The sequence below is a fragment of the Grus americana genome, chromosome 10 (assembly GCF_028858705.1).
Source record: "Grus americana isolate bGruAme1 chromosome 10, bGruAme1.mat, whole genome shotgun sequence".
Taxonomy (NCBI): Eukaryota; Metazoa; Chordata; class Aves; order Gruiformes; family Gruidae; genus Grus; species Grus americana.
The window spans coordinates 19,708,530-19,724,358 of record NC_072861.1 but is presented as its reverse complement, the minus strand read 5'-3'; the positions used below and the strand labels follow the sequence as shown (position 1 = coordinate 19,724,358).

Below are 15,829 nucleotides of genomic sequence, written 5' to 3'. Positions count from 1 at the left end.
TCATAGCAACACGTTTCTCTTTGCATTCATTTAATTCAGGTCTAACCTAATCTGCAGTCAGCTAGTCAAGGGCATAAGTAATGGTACTGTTCTTGCTGTATTGGTTTTTTTCCTTATACTCTATAATAAATAGTTCAAAGAATGCTGACATTTTGTAATTAAAAATAAATTAAATATAATAAGGTAAAGTTCCCATCCCCAGTGAACATCTGAGCTCACAATCTGTATTAGATACCTAAAACCTGAAGGATGAGGATTTTGATGTTTGAATAATGGCTGCAGTTATCAGACTATTTTTTCTTTGTGCATCTGAATTAAAGCAGGCTTTATGTGGCAGGACTGGCAACCATGAATAATTATTTAGCAAGTGTTAAGTGGCTGTCAGCCCACTTGCTTGGGTCATGGAACTTCTTTTTGGTATGACGTGGTCTTTGGTCAAGCATTCAGTACACAAATAGCAAGGATTATTGCAAGTCAGGATGGAAGCACATTGGCACCTTCATACACAGAAAGCTATGCTTGGCTCATGCTGATGATGTTAGCACCTGTGAAAGTGCACATTACCTTATAAAACAAGATAAAAATCATAACAGTATTGGAAATAGTACTGGCCTTTTCATTATAGTAATGCTCGCAGGTGCCATAATGACATCGTTGCTGTTGTATTTGAAGCATGCAAAGAATGACTGAATCCCCAGAACATACTGAGGTTTTGGGAAGCTCATGAATACAGATTTCAGGCAGTTTTCTTTTTTTTTTTTCTGGAGTCCAGTGTTTGCATAGATGATCCTAGGATTCTGGCACTCATAAACTAGTGAACACTGGTTTCAAATTAAAGTTGTTATCTTGAATAATCCATATTCATACTACTCCTTCCATGCACCAAGAAATATTAAATGTATCACATGACTGATTTGAGTTTCATAGCAAACTGACAAATGGGTGCAATTAGAGAGAGAGGCACACCCACACATACACAATGGACCAGATTTTTGAAAGTACAGTACATACTGTGCTAAATTATGCATGCTCTTTGCCTGTACCTAAACTTACATGAGAGCATTTGCAATATTCATATGGAAATCGTCATCTCTATGCATATAGAGCTGTTTGGGCACAGTAATTTTGTGTTTATGTGTCACGTCATCTAGAAGTTTAGTCTAAGACTGAGAGCTTGAGAGCTGCATTTTGATTTTAGCTTTGCCTGCAACATAACCACCTTGTGCCAATTATCTACCCTCCCTGTGCCTCACAGATAAACTGCCCAGGCACTGCCCTAATGCTTTGATACTCCCTGTACCCTGAGGCTTAATTCATTGTTTGCAAAACACCACAAGTACTCAGCTGGACGATGCTGTAAGAAGTGCAAGTTGTATTTGTTTTTATTTGAAGTGTCTGGTCTTTCATAACACCATTTGTCTGCATGTAACAGTGTTCAAAGCCAGGTTATGTAGTAATCGTAGTAAGTTGGCATTAAGGTCTTCACTAACTTGGGTAGCTTGATTTCTTTGAAATTAACATTACTTACTGATAATATTAGAATATTATGTATCTTTCAGTGCTGTGAAGTTCAGGACTGAGAGGGTGTTGTACTAAGCTTATACCATGCATGTTAGTAAAACATACCATAAGTGCATCTAATACATGAAATACTTCTCCTGAGCTTTGCAGTATGAACAGCTACAGGGCTTGTTTGTTTTTTAGGTTAAACTTGAAGATTCCTGTGTGTGTTTTGTCCCTCTCTACCGAAATAATCCTACTTGCAAAATGTTGCTGTTAACTGATCCAAAGGATAAAGAGACAGGTTAGAATTGGTCAAAATATTTTGAAATTTGAGTAGTTGTACTTTCTTTACTTTTAAGATGGTGTGCTGGTTTATATATATTTAAATGTTTTGTGTTCTGTTTTGAATATGAAGCAGATTTAGTTTACCTGTCAGGAATTTGTGTTGGTGGGCTACTGATTAAAAGGGATGATTGACAATCAGGGCTTTTAAATTCTACATATAGCTCTGTTGGTAGCTGAAAAGTCATCTCACCTTGCGTAAATCTGTTATTCTTTCTGAGTTTGTTCAACGAGGTAATATTTTTATAATTCAGGATGATATGAAATTTAATGCATTCTGGTTTGTATAGAATTCCGAGTCCTTAAACAAGAGCAACTATATACGTGACATTGTATTAGGTCTTACTGATTCTTATTTATATTATTTTTACTTTATGGTATCTTCTTCAGTCCTAAGTTTAGTTGCCTCCTATTTCCAGTACTGATGTGTGAGGGGTAAATTTGGAGTGAGACCATGCTTAGGAATTGAGTTAAATCCATTTTATTTGGCAGTCGTCCCAAGATACTCTGGCTTTGTCTTGCTTACTGCTAGTAATGCTGGTGTTTTCCTGTTAAAGCCATGTGTCAGCCTGACAGGGATACACTACAATTGTGTTACAGGCAGTAGAAGTCAGTGTGTGCTTACTGGTGTTTCTGTTTCATGAGTCACTGCTTAGAGTATCAGCAGGTTATTAACATTTGATCAATAATTGTGTCTCAGTTTTATCTTCTTGCTATAGGGATTGCAGTATCTTCAGACACGGCCTGATTTCTTCCTACTTACTCTCTTGGGCAAGTGTCTTTGACTATGGAATATGAAACAATGCAAATGTAAAATAAGTAACAACTCTTGATACCACTGTCATTGATGGGAAACTTTACTCTAGGTTGCATAGTACCAAGAGCCCAGGTTGCAACCCATCCAGTTTAAATGAGAAGTGTTGGAGCTGTTGTGAAGCAATGGGCTATAGAATTTTTGTAACATCTACAACAAAGACATGAACCCATGCATTGATCCGTTGTATCATTTAGGGAATACAGAACACATTAAATGTCTAAAACTGTCAACTTCCAAATGTGGCAGCAAACTAAGGACATCTGTCACTAAAACCTTTTTTTTTTTTTTTTTTTAAATAAGGATAAGCAATAAATTACACCTGAAAGGCTTTAATAGCCAGTATACTTAATAATAGAACAAAGGCAAGGCAAAGAAGTTTAGCACTCTATGTTCAGTTCTAAAGTGTGCCGGGTAACGATCTTACACTCCTAGAACAGGTACTATTAGTGTAACTAAGTGTTCATTGTTCAGTCCAAACCCTGTAACCAGGAAATTTCTTCATAAGAACAAAAAAAAAGATTAAGATCATATGTGGTTAGAGATGAACTTTGCAAAGTTTTCCAGCTCCTTTTACCTATGATTTCAATTGATCTTTGCTAATGGGTTGTGATTCACATAGGTGAAAGTAGATTTTTCCTTTAAAACTATTGATATAGAATTAATTTATATATTCCATTAACATTTTTCAGAAGAGCGCTAGGCACTGGTGTGATAAAGCAGAGAAGTGTCTACACCGGAGGCCAAACTTGCTCTATGAGTGCAGTTGTGCATACCTACTGACTCATGTCCAAAGGAATGTAGTTGAAAACAGCATTAAGTTGGTTTAGGCTGCACAAGAGGAATGGGGATCTGTAACAACTGCAATGCAAAAATAAAGAATTATTAAATAAATGCAAGTGAAAGCAGTGCATTTAGCACAAATCTTCAGTTAAATAATCTAATAGTATTAGGAACAACAAGTATTAATGAGATACGTGTACACAACGAAAAAATTATTTCCCACAGGAACAAGTCAAACAAGTCCACATTGGAGCCTAAATTATATGATAGCTATCTACATTAAATGCTTAAACCTAGCAGAATAAACACATTATTATATTATAAACAACAGACTGAGTGACTACTGTGAGCCCCTTGCAAAACTTTAGCTTGAGTCACGAACCCATAGTCACAGAAACAGTCTCACAGAGATCTAGTTATTTAAGTAAGGCCTACAGCATCTGGCTTTTAATATTTCCTTTTAAAGGCATGATTTAAAGGATTTTACTGGAAGTTCTTTGGTTCTGGATTTTATATGCTATAAACATGTGGCCAGCCTTCGTACACACATCAAATTTGACTGACATGATTTTTTTCTTTAGATGAGTTTTAATAAATTTTCATTAGTTTTCTAAAGTCTGCTGGGGTGTGTGTATATGTGTGTGCATACCTATACATATGGGTATATACATTTGAAGTATTTCGTCCAAATATTTTTTCCCACAGTTCAACAGATCTGGAATTGACTTTTAAGGCAGCAGACTGTGTTAATGTGGCAAGTCCATCTGGATTTGCTTACCTATATGACCTTTTGTTCTGACCAGTGAACAGATCAAATTGTTTCAAAACCAATTCCTTCAGAGAAAAGCAATATTTATTAACTCAGTCTTCGTTACTTAAGGACATGGGCAGAAAGTTAAAACACTAAGCAGGTTGCATGGTTATTTTTCCTCCCTTGAGCTTTACACTTTTCTTGTGAACTCAGGTTTCATCCAGGCAAACAATCTTGCTGTGGTTGATCTCTTCTCTTTCTCACGTGCTGTCCGGTGCATCTGCATTTTAGTTTTGCTTCACACCAGGAATGCTCTTAGAAGCAAATTTCCTGGTTGTCCCTACGTACTGTGCTTCAGTCGATACAAGGAGCAGCCTTGGGCTGCGTGGACTGGATTAGTTTTGGCCGAAATGAAATTAGAGGATGCGCTCCAGAAGCACATTGATGTGCCCCAACCTGTAATGGGCTTTTAGTTTTCAGCACAAGGCTAGAATTTGCGAACATCAGGTTCTCTGCACCAAATATTTTACTCTGTGAATTCAGTTTTGTTAGTCTTAGTCTTGCTAATGCAAACATGGCCCACTGATTTTTCCTCTTGCAATTCATTTGGATGTTTCTGAAGTCCAATGAGGGAAGGCAGCCAAGGGTGTTCCAGGGTACGCCGGGGCAGAGGAGTAGAGGTGCTTTACAGAGAAGCAATTTGAGACAGAGTAGAAGATGCAGCTAATAAGTGTGTAGGGCATGTTTAGTTGTGTACTTCTCAGGTACTGGTGTGGATAGTGAAGCAGCAAGAAGCATTAGAATCCTCACTGCTTGGTTCTGCCACAGCATATTGCTCCCAAGAGCCACAACCTTCCTCTGCTCCGGTAGGTCAGGTGACCGGTGACTAGCAAAACCCTGGCTAGAGCCTTTTCAATTTAGTTTTCTTCTCCAGCTCTATTCCTGGCACCATCACTTCCTTCAGCTTTGCTCCTGATCGCTCCCCAATATCCCTCACCTCCTAAAACAAACTGTGGAGAAAGTCTTGCCAATTGCTGGGGTTAACCAGACACTGGAACAGGTTGCCCAGAGAAGTTGTGGATGCTCCATCCCTGGAAGTGTTCAAGGCCAGGTTGGATGGGGTTTTGGGCAACCTGGTCTAGTGGAGGGTGTCCCTGCCCATGGCAGGGGGGTTGGAATTGGATGGTCTTTAAGGTCCCTTCCAACCCAAACCATTCTGTGATTCTATGATCTTATGAACCAGACACCTGGGCAGTACCTTAATCTCAATGAGGAGGCTGTATACCTTGTATGTCTTATGTTCGTATGTGATGGGATTTCCTCTTTCAGCTTCATTTGTGTTTACATCTATAATGGTTAAGTATTGCAGAGATAAAATGATGTATACAATACTTATGAAATAATATCCATAGTAATACACTTATTTTTCCACAGTTCCCGAAGAAAATATTGTCAATCTAATAATTTATGTTTGAAATTTGAAAAATAGTGAAATTAGTAGCCAAGCTACAAGTTTGCCTGTGAAAAGCTTTAAAGATTGATGGCATTTAATTCTTGAACATAGGTTAAAGGGGAGTTGATTCTAACACTGAAATTTACATTTGATCATCTTGATCAGATGGGTTGTCCAGAAGTGATGTGTAGCTTGTGGTCTGAGATGACCTGCATATTTCAAAGAGAAAATGGATATGGTAGCTTTTCCATAGGACTTGGTCTTGGTTGGGAGCATTTTTAATTTATTTTTGATGGGCTGAGTGTTCTGTTCTGTTAGTATATCTGTACAGATATTTTTATGAGAATGTAAATTGTGTTGCAAGGGCTTACAGAACATAGCATGGGTGATTAACATCTTTATAACACTAAATAAACATACCCTATTGTGGCATTTTCTGTATGCTGTATATAATAATTTACAATAACTGTTAGATGCCATGGAACATTTATCACAAGACATTTGCAACAAATCACTGAGTAAAACTTGAATTGTAGAAGAAAACGTAATTGGTTGCAGGAAAGATATCTATCTTAGATACTTGAATGGCTGCCATTACTGCAGCATCTGTATGCCTCCCAAGCTTTAATGTATTTATTTTGATAAGACTCTTAGGAGAGAGAGAGAAATGCTCTTATTCCATTTTAAAGACAGGGAACTGGGGGCCACAGCTATTCAGGCTATGTCAACGTTGCAGAGCGCAGTTTAATGTAGGATCTCTGAGCTTGCTCCATTATCAGAGCTGACCTAGGCTTCGTTGCTTGGAACTACTTGTTGGGGTAATTTACCATTCTCCTTCCAAGGTGGAAATCTGGCAAAAGCAGCCTCTGTAAGTGTGTCATCAATCTGAAATACTGCCAAAATTAAGGTAAAGATGATTTTATCTAAGGTAACGAACTGGTACACTCTATTAAACAAACTCAAATTACATCTCTCATATATAGCATTGCCTTTAATTTAGTTTGTGACTGAGGGATGCATTTCAGCAATTCAGATGAAGGCTGGGAAAAAAGAAGTACCATGCTGGATGTTGCTTTAATGTTTCTGCTTTACTCTGTGTGTAGAGTCCTGATGTGCACATTTCATTCAAATAGTTGCACACCAGTGTGGGAAAGTTTGGCCAGCATACCCTAGAAAGTAAAAATATAATCCAGACCTGGGCTGGGAAGTGATCCATGTTTGCCTAGCAAAAGGAGACATTTCATAATCACAATTGCATTATGCTTAGTGCCTAATTCAACTCTGTGTTTTTCAGTACTGTATTCCAAATACCCGTAGTGGGTATGGAATCGTGTGCTTCACAGGCTCTCAGCTTCTTGCAACACTCTGAATATGTTTGTCTGACTGCTAGTGATCAAAGTACTGAGGTTTAGCAAGCTAGGGCTTACAGGGCAAGCCACCCAACTGAGCATGTATATACTCCATTAATTGTGAACTGAAATGTATTGGACTTAATCCATTTCACCTAGTCTTGCAATTGCAAGATCAAGCACATCAGGTCTTGCAATTGCGAGATCCTTGTAATCATATACATCATGATTCACAGCATTGAGGTGATGCGTGTGACTTACTGTTGGCAATAACTTGATCTCTCATGATCAGGTGAATATAACCAAATGTCTTCGAAAGAACAAGACTGGGAAAGGAGAGTGAAGGAACATGTGGTCTCACAAAACATGTTTGCATTTGAAATAGTGTTCCTCAAAGTTGATTGTAAAATGAAAATGAGAATATGGGGAAGCATGGATGGATTTAACTGCGGACCAGATGTTAACTTGAAAAATGATAACAAAAAGCAAAGTACATATGTTTGTGTGAAATCTGGAGAAATGTTTTTCCTTCAAGGAAGGCATCCATATAGATAAGGTTGCTCAAGTAATGTGATGTGACAGTTGCTATGTCAACTAGTGTTCCCTTCCACACATTTAAATTATTGAATAGCACAGTAAATGTTCTATAAAAGTAACTCCTTACAGCATGGTTATGCATCTTCCTATTTTCCTCAAAGCTTTTAAAAACATTTTTGACCTTTACTGTGTGTCTTGTATGTGTCTGAACTATGTGCCAAACCTCTGCAGCTCCCATTAAAGTCAGCATTTGGCCCATTATGTTCCATTGTCTGACTCAGCTCCCTTTGTACTGCATGTTTCATGGATGTGTAATGGAGCAGGGACTGCTTGCGTTTGAAAGCAGAGTGAAGGGATTGAGGGAACAGATTGAATCCATCACAGAAAGAGTATGAAACTCCCATGCAAGTAAGTGCATAATATTTAATGAATTGAAGCTGGTGCTATAAACAGGCATCTGCCCTTGCGTGCAATACTTTCTTCATTGTTAACCCAGTACACGAAATGTAACGCTTTTTGGCACATGCTTTAATAATTTATTTGAAAGATAAGTTAGCTAAGTGGAATCTCCAGCCTGGAAGCCAGCAGGAGATGGTAGAGGCTGAAGCAAAAAGGGAAACTAACCTGTGCGCATCAGCAACATTTGTATAACCTGAGGCTAAAACAGGTAAATGATGAATCCTGTTAAAGCTGTTTCACTTCCTTGTGTGTGAATTTGTCTCTAACTTGTAGATGTTTTTTAACTTTCTTATGTTTGTCCCTAGTTGGGTAGCTTAGAAAAACATTAGACAGTGCACTCTCTTAGGACTCGAGGTGTGAACTCCATGCTGTTCTTTGCACCATACTTCTTATATTATATTTTATCTTTTTGTCTAAAAATGGGATGCTAGCTGCCCTATTTGAAGTTAGTAAAGATACTGGTGTTCTTGACCACTCCTGAAATTGCGGCTGTGTACTTTCTTTAGGTGGATGTCACCACTGTACAGAGAATAAAATTTCTTTTTGCTGAAATATTTGCTGCTTGATGTGTTGGTGGTCATAAATGATCAAATTTCTGTCTTTATTCTAAAACCTAATCTAAACCCTTAAAATCTATTCTATATCATTTGAAATGACCCTGTGTTAAAACTTTTCTTTCTGAATTCTTGGGAGCAATTTCAGTGTTGCTGTTGCTGCTTTAGACTTTCTCTTGTAAATCTAATGGCAGGCAATGAATTCTGTATATGAACATGTAGGAGTAGGTTTTAAATACTTGTTTCTGCATATGTGAAAAATTCAGGAAGAATGGGAAGAAGTGGGGTGGAAGTTCTGCATAGTACCTACACAAGGACCTGACTTATGTGTAGGTTGGTCATACACTTCTGCATCAGGGCAAAGTGTGTCTTACTCATGTGTGCATATGTCTGTCCTTTGTTGATAGAAACCTCTCTGTATGCATTTGAACATCTGTGACTATCTGTCCATGCAGAGATGTAGGACTCTGTACTCTGAAGGTACAGATATATAGACATTCAATCACATAGGCAGCTGAAATGCTATTCGATAAAGTGAATATAAAAACTTTTGTGTTTGACTTATGTGGGTGCAAATACCAGCATGTATGCATGTGGACAGGGGAAAATTGAAAGAAACATCAGAAGTATAACCTTTAGCTAGGTAGCTCTCTCTGTCCCAAATGCCACTCAAGCTTACTGTGCTACTGAACAGATATTATGCAGGAAGTGCTTTATTCATATGGCACACAGATTGTCATACCAAAGTCACATCAATTCCTGAGAAAAATTACCTTCACTTGATGCCTCGTGTGGCACCGAAAATTGGATATCAAGGGATACGGAAATACAATTGTTGTTCTGCTGTCTCACAGCAGTTCAAACTGGAGTCAGCTGGAGGAAGAAGTAGATCTGAGGCTGCTTGTGGAAAAGTTCAGAACCAACTGTGTATATATTTGAAGGTAATATGTTCTGCTGTCTTTTTCTTTTTGTAGTTTTGGCAGTTTATTTGAACCAGTGCTGGTGGCCTGTTGAAGATGTAGTAAGGACAGCTGATCCTTCTAGAGATGGGCTGATTTTGGTAAGGATACTGTTTTAAACAGTTGCCTTTACCCTGGAATTTCCCAACTAGAACAATCATATGTAATTGTCTCTGGTCTCCTATAGCTCATACTTTATAACCTGTGGGATCTGGGCTATGTGGCTCACTGGGTACTTCACATGTCTCCCATTGCACAGTGACATGCACATTAACCCTCTCTAAACAATTTTCTGCATGCAGTTTATGATTCATTTGTGGGATTTATTAGGCTTTGGTTTTAGTTTACCCATACTGCCTACTAAAGGAATAATCAGATAAACCAAATTACTACATTAGCAATAAGTCTTCACGTTAGTGTTGCTTAACTGACTGTCTGATGGGAAGGTGTTACTACCCTTTGGAACAAGGTTTTATCTAGCTAGTTATGATTTTTTTTTTGCCTTGGAGAATGTTTATATTGTGTTCATTTTATGAAACGGTTAGATTCTATATTTGTGATTCTTTTTCCAAATAAATTATCTTAGTAGGATACAACTACTTTTTCATAATTTGAGAGATTTGGGTAGCCTGTAATCTGTTTTCAGCTAAAAAGTTAGATGCCTACTGGATGTAAGCTTTGTGTTGCCATGAGGCTGTTAAGTCAGTTCTGTTTCCTACCCAACCCTTTGTGTCCAGCTTTGGTCCTTAATGATTCTGTTCCTTTATCATCTTTCCCTAATATCTGCCGTACACAGAGTTTAATTATTCACTGAATTAAGTAGACTCTCCACTGAACTGGAGGGAATTTGAGATACAAATCCTTGCAAGATAGAACTTAGGACAGAAACACAGGCTTTCAGGCTTTCAAGCAGCTGCTGTATCAACAGAGAATGAAAAAAATATCTGAAAAATAGAAAACTTGCCCCTTCTAGCTCATTGCTGAGAGAGAAGTTGTCATTATTTGTGGAAACTCTCATTTTCTTTTTCAGCTTTCATATAAAGCTTGTTGGCACCACTTTTTACCTTGATGACCAATATGATCGCGTTCCTTTATGTTCCTCCATCTCCCTGTCCTGATAGCTGTCTAGTAAGAAGCACAACATAAAACCTAATTGTTCGTATAACACTTAGATTATAAGGTGTTTGGGACAGACTGTATTTAATCTCTGTTTTGTATAGTGTCTATCTCAGTAAGGTCCTTGCCCACTAAAGTTCTGTGATGCTGTGGCAAGACAGGTAATAGGGGAGAAGGGACCAGGAATAACACAGCGAATCCTGTCTTTATTTCGGTTTTGGGTAGAAATAGATTGCTTTGATCCTGTTTCCAAATCTGTGACTAGTCTGCTGTGACTACAATCAAGATACTTCTTTTCCTGCTGCTTTAGAATTCCTTTCTGTGACAACAGGACATATCTCAAACTTTATAAATTGTTACTAAATTATTCAATGCCCTCTATGGATAGAGGGTGGAACACTGGGAAAAACTGTTTTTGTTATTCTATCTGAACCAACTCATGAGGTATTTTCCCCAAATTAAGTGTACATGTTCCCTCACCACCTCCTTCCCAGCCCCTTTTAATTTTGAAGCCTTTTATGAAACGCAAAATACTATTCTCTGCTTCATTTTTCTTTGGTCTGTTTTTGTTTGTTCTCTAAGGTCCAGACGTTTGGAGAAAGGATTGTCCTCTTTGTTCTGAACTACATTATTTTTGGAATGCTGGAAGGCAGTTCAGCTAATGATGCATTCTTTCTACCTCACTCTGCCACTGAGCGTGCCAAGATACTCTGGAGAAATGGCAAGGCTGTTGCCTTTTACTCGGTCAAGATGAAAGGTAAGGTCATTTTAGAGACACATTTCCATTAGTTCCTAATAGCTACAAGTGTAATCCTTTTGTTTATCTTTCAGTATAAATAATCCTGGCTCTCATTTACATTTTTATATCAAATCTCTCTCAGAATGAATCTGGGGAACAAACCTTCCCAAAATTTGGAAGCCATCCATATTACTTTCATTTAAAGACGATGGCTTCAAACTCTATTCTCAGTTACACTGAGTGATCTGAGGTACTGGCTTATTCTAATAAAATACACTTTAATACAGGCAAGTAGAAGGTCGTATGTCTAAGAACAAAGAGTATAGGGCCTACCCACAGAATGGAGGACTGCATCCTGGAAAAAGTGATATCTGAAAAAAGGAGTACAGTTCACAGTGGAAAACCAGTGTATCAGGAGTGGCTGGTGGTGAGAAGTGGTAATATCCTTGGATGCATAAGGAGCAGTGGCTGAGTTGTGTAGAGGAAGGTATATGCGCTAGATCAGACCTGGAATGCTTTGTCCAGTTGTGGTACTCCCAGTTTAAAGGATGGTGATTAACTGATTTCATCATTAATTGATTAACTAGTGTAGAAAAGAAACAATGTATGTGATTCTTTAGGGATACTTCACAGAATCACAGACTGATAGGGGTTGGAATGGACCTCTGGAGATCATCTAGTCCAACCCCCCTGATAAAGCAGGATCACCTAAAGCAGGTTGCACAGGATCACATCCAGGTGACTTTTGAATGTCTCCAGAGAAGGAAACGCCACAACCTCTCTGGACAGCCTGTTCCAGTGCTCTGTCACCCTCACAGTAAAGAAGTTTTTTCTCATATTCAGGGGGAACTCCCTGTGTTCACATTTGTGCCCATTGCCCCTTGTCCTCTTGCTGGGCACTACTGAAAAGATTCTGGCCTCGTCCTCTTGACACCCGCTCTTTAGATATTTCTAAGCGTTAAAAAGATTCTCTCGCAGTCTTCTCTTCTCCAGACTAAACAGACCCAGCTCTCTCAGTCTTTCCTCATATAAGAGATATTCCAGTCACCTAATCATCCTCCGCTGGACTCTCTCCAGTAATTCCCTGTCTTGAACTGAGGAGCCCAGAACTGGACACAGTATTTCAGGTGTGGTGTCACTAGGGCAGTATATATGCATTATACTTGCACCAGTGTAAGCTTTAATGAAGGTCTTCTATTAAATAGAGAGTTTGTATTAATGCAGGTACATTGCTGTTAACCAGTCTAGAGTGGAAAAGACTTAATTAGATAACTCCAGGTATGCAGTTGAGTACATACCCCCAGGTAGGAGCTGGTTACCAGTCTGTATTTAAGATTCATGGGTGTCATCTTGATACCAGCAGCTTAAACGTAGAGAAGTTGGTATCTTTGGAGGTAAATGGATTGTTCAAGTCAGCAATCAGTAGGCATCTGTCCAAGAGAGAATAAGAAACAACTTGAGAGCTGTACAGATACGGATTGCATTGGATTCCAGATGACAGCCTGAAGGTGCCTTCTCTGATAGAGTCTCAAAGGCCAGCAGCAGTAGGAGATGTTCTGCTCTTCTGCTGCCTTGGAATGTGCAAAATCCTTATTCACGCTGAGGTGTAACTTGTACACCACTGTGCTGGTACAGTGCTACTGTACTATCAATGATGAATCAAGTCTCAGCCTGATAAAGGAATCTTGTATCTATCTATCTATCTATCTATCTGTGATGGTACTGATGAACCGGTTTGTAATTAACAAACACTTCAACTGCCGTAGTACATTTTCCTTTAAGGTAATAAATATTTCTGAGCAAAGCTTTTGGAAAGACACACTTGTATGGGCTGTAATGACTCATGCTTCAGTAAAATAAATTTGCACAGTAGTCTGTTATGGGTGGAGTATTAGCCGAGTTGAAACTGTTTCTGAGTAAGTGGAGAGTCACAGTTTGGTTTTAAATCAGGTCCACATAAAATACAAATTCTTCAAGTCCGGCTTTGTCAGCATCTGTCTTTTGTTGCCAGTGTTTTTTTTTCTCTGGGCAGCTATATTTGTTAGTTTTTGGCCTGTCTCACAAATTACTGCAGTCTTTTGCCAAAGCCTTTTCGGGAAGCTTGAAACTGATTGGTTTTACCCCTTTTTGCTATTCGCTGTATGCATTTAGAAAATAATTCCTCTTTCTGAAGTTCTGTGATTTCAACTTCATACCAGCCATGCTCTGGCTGATCCTATTCTCTCTACTTTCTGGAAGAGCCATGGATTTATTAGGCCCAAAACAGGCTGAGATAAATATCTTCTCTTAGAAGTTGCATTTCACATGGTGGTTAGAAGTTGTATTTCACATGGTTGTTGTAGATTTTTTTTAACTTTTCTTTTTTTTTCATAATGTAAGTTCTTTTTCCTTTTACTGTTCTGGTCAGAACATTTAGTAGGGGCAACTTTAAGTACAGGTCTTTATATTGTGCTGGACCTCTGTTACAGCTTCTGGTCCTAGGATGAAGTTATTTTCCTCTGTGCCCACCATGTGATTCTGATTCCCTTTATTTCCATGCCCTGCAATTACCTGGCTGTTCTTTATAGTTTTATTTTCTTCACTAAGTAATTGAGACTCCCATGCTGATGCTATATTCAACTGTATTTCTCATCTGTGAATTTTCCACTATCTACAGTACGACAAAAAACATGCTTCGGTGGAGCCAAATAAGCCAGAACAGATCTGTGGAGCATGGCTATTTCAAACATAAGTCATCTGGGTGAATCACAGAAATGGTGACCAAGGAGGAGAGAGTCTGTTCTATCTTTGCTACAGATTTAGTGTGCCGTTATGCGAACTAAATTTTCAATGGACTTCAGTGATTCCAATTAACTATCTTGGCAATATTGTAAAGTCATTTCCATTTGCCAGTTCCTACGTGGCCTGTACAAAGTGAACTTGTTAATTCTGGTCCAGTTCCACACATCCATCCATCTTATGAACATCTTTAACTGGATCTCTTTTGATAGTCTAGCTAAAGAGGGACAGATGGTCTTGAGCACCTGCCTTGCTCAGAGGCGCAGTAACTGCAGGTCAAAGTTTTGAGACAATTTGGCAACTACTGACACTGACCATCCTGCACCTGTTGTGTAGATAAACTGAAGACTCATTCTTCAAGGCTATCGCTTTTCATGAGCATTAGACACCTTTATTAAAACAAAATTTATTCATGACTACACAGATCATCACCCTAGCCTCTCTGGTATGTGCCTGTTCCTTTCCAATGACAGGCATGCAGCATTTACCACTGGGTATACTAAAGATTGATGAGACGTACTAAGCCACTAATGAGGCTGATAAGACACTTTGTCACGTGCCAAGATAAATGTCTCCAATTTTATCTATGTCAGCGGCTTCCATATTAGACAGCTGAGGAGTTAGACCTCACTGCATGTAGCTACTTAAAGGTACAATAGGAAATGACAGTTTCCTGTCCCTGTACCTTTCTTTGCAGACAGCAACCTGAAAATGAAATATTTTGCAGAAAACCTTCATATAGATACTTTGGTTTTGAGATCTGTTTTATATTCTTCTAAGTATTTCTTTCATTTTTTTTTTCCTGGTATGCTCTAAATCTGTGTGAAAACCTCAAAAAGAATGTGTTTTGTATAGTGACGTAGGATTAATGACCGTAGTTACTGACACTATTTTTTGTGCAATGAAACCATGTAATTCCCTGAAAGTTTGTCTTTTTTATTTACTGAGGATTAGTAATTACTGAAAATGGACTCTTACCACATTCACATAAATGTCAGGAGAGTGTAGAAGATTCATCATGCAAATAAATCAGTAAGGAAGTTGGAAGATGCTATGAGCCAGGAGTGTCTTAGTCCCTTTAAGAATAAAACAGAACAAAACCCCTTTTTTATATACAGAAAAAAGACCTCAGCTTTTTTTTTCCCCTACTGTTACGTATTACTGTTTCTATAACACATAGGAGCTGCCCAGTTGTGGACCAACCTGTCTACAGTACAAAAAGGAAGGAAATCAGATTGCCAAAGCTTGTCCCTTCCCAAGCTTCCTGTGTCCCTTTTGTGAAACCTTAGTAGTAAAAGTGTAGAGAAAGATAGTATTGTCTGTGCCGTGAGTCAAACCTCAGACCAGCCTTAACAGAATTGGGTCCTCTGAGAAGGCTCTAAAGCGTGCAGTTGAACCAGGAATAAATGTATTGTTGGCTTCTCATTCGTTCTTTAGAGATGCTCCACAAATCACAGTTTGGGAACACCTGACCGCAAAAAGTCTAAGCTGATATAAAGTAGGCAGCAAAACAACCCTGGCCCAGTCTCTGCTTTTTGCTATCCCAGAGCCTTAGAGGTGGTCTTTGGAAGTGGCTACCCAAGCTAAAATCCATGTCACACCTTTCTTCATACAAGCCTTTGCAAATTTCTTTTAATACTTTGGTGGCTCAGGTGGTATTCTGTAGAAATAGATCCCTAAAGTGATAATAGG

The 15,829-nt window shown here is 38.6% G+C and overlaps 1 protein-coding gene across 2 annotated transcripts in view; it reads left to right on the top strand.

The window, feature by feature from the left end:
• The window catches only part of LOC129210826 (protein FAM169B-like), a 40,425-nt gene that overhangs the window by 14,016 nt on the left and 10,580 nt on the right, over positions 1-15,829 (top strand). For both annotated transcript variants that reach the window (XM_054837125.1, XM_054837126.1), the window contains exons 3-5: positions 1,705-1,804; positions 9,520-9,605; positions 11,203-11,377. In XM_054837125.1, coding sequence (XP_054693100.1) covers positions 1,705-1,804; positions 9,520-9,605; positions 11,203-11,377 — 361 coding nt within the window. The remainder of the gene's footprint in view (positions 1-1,704; positions 1,805-9,519; positions 9,606-11,202; positions 11,378-15,829) is intronic.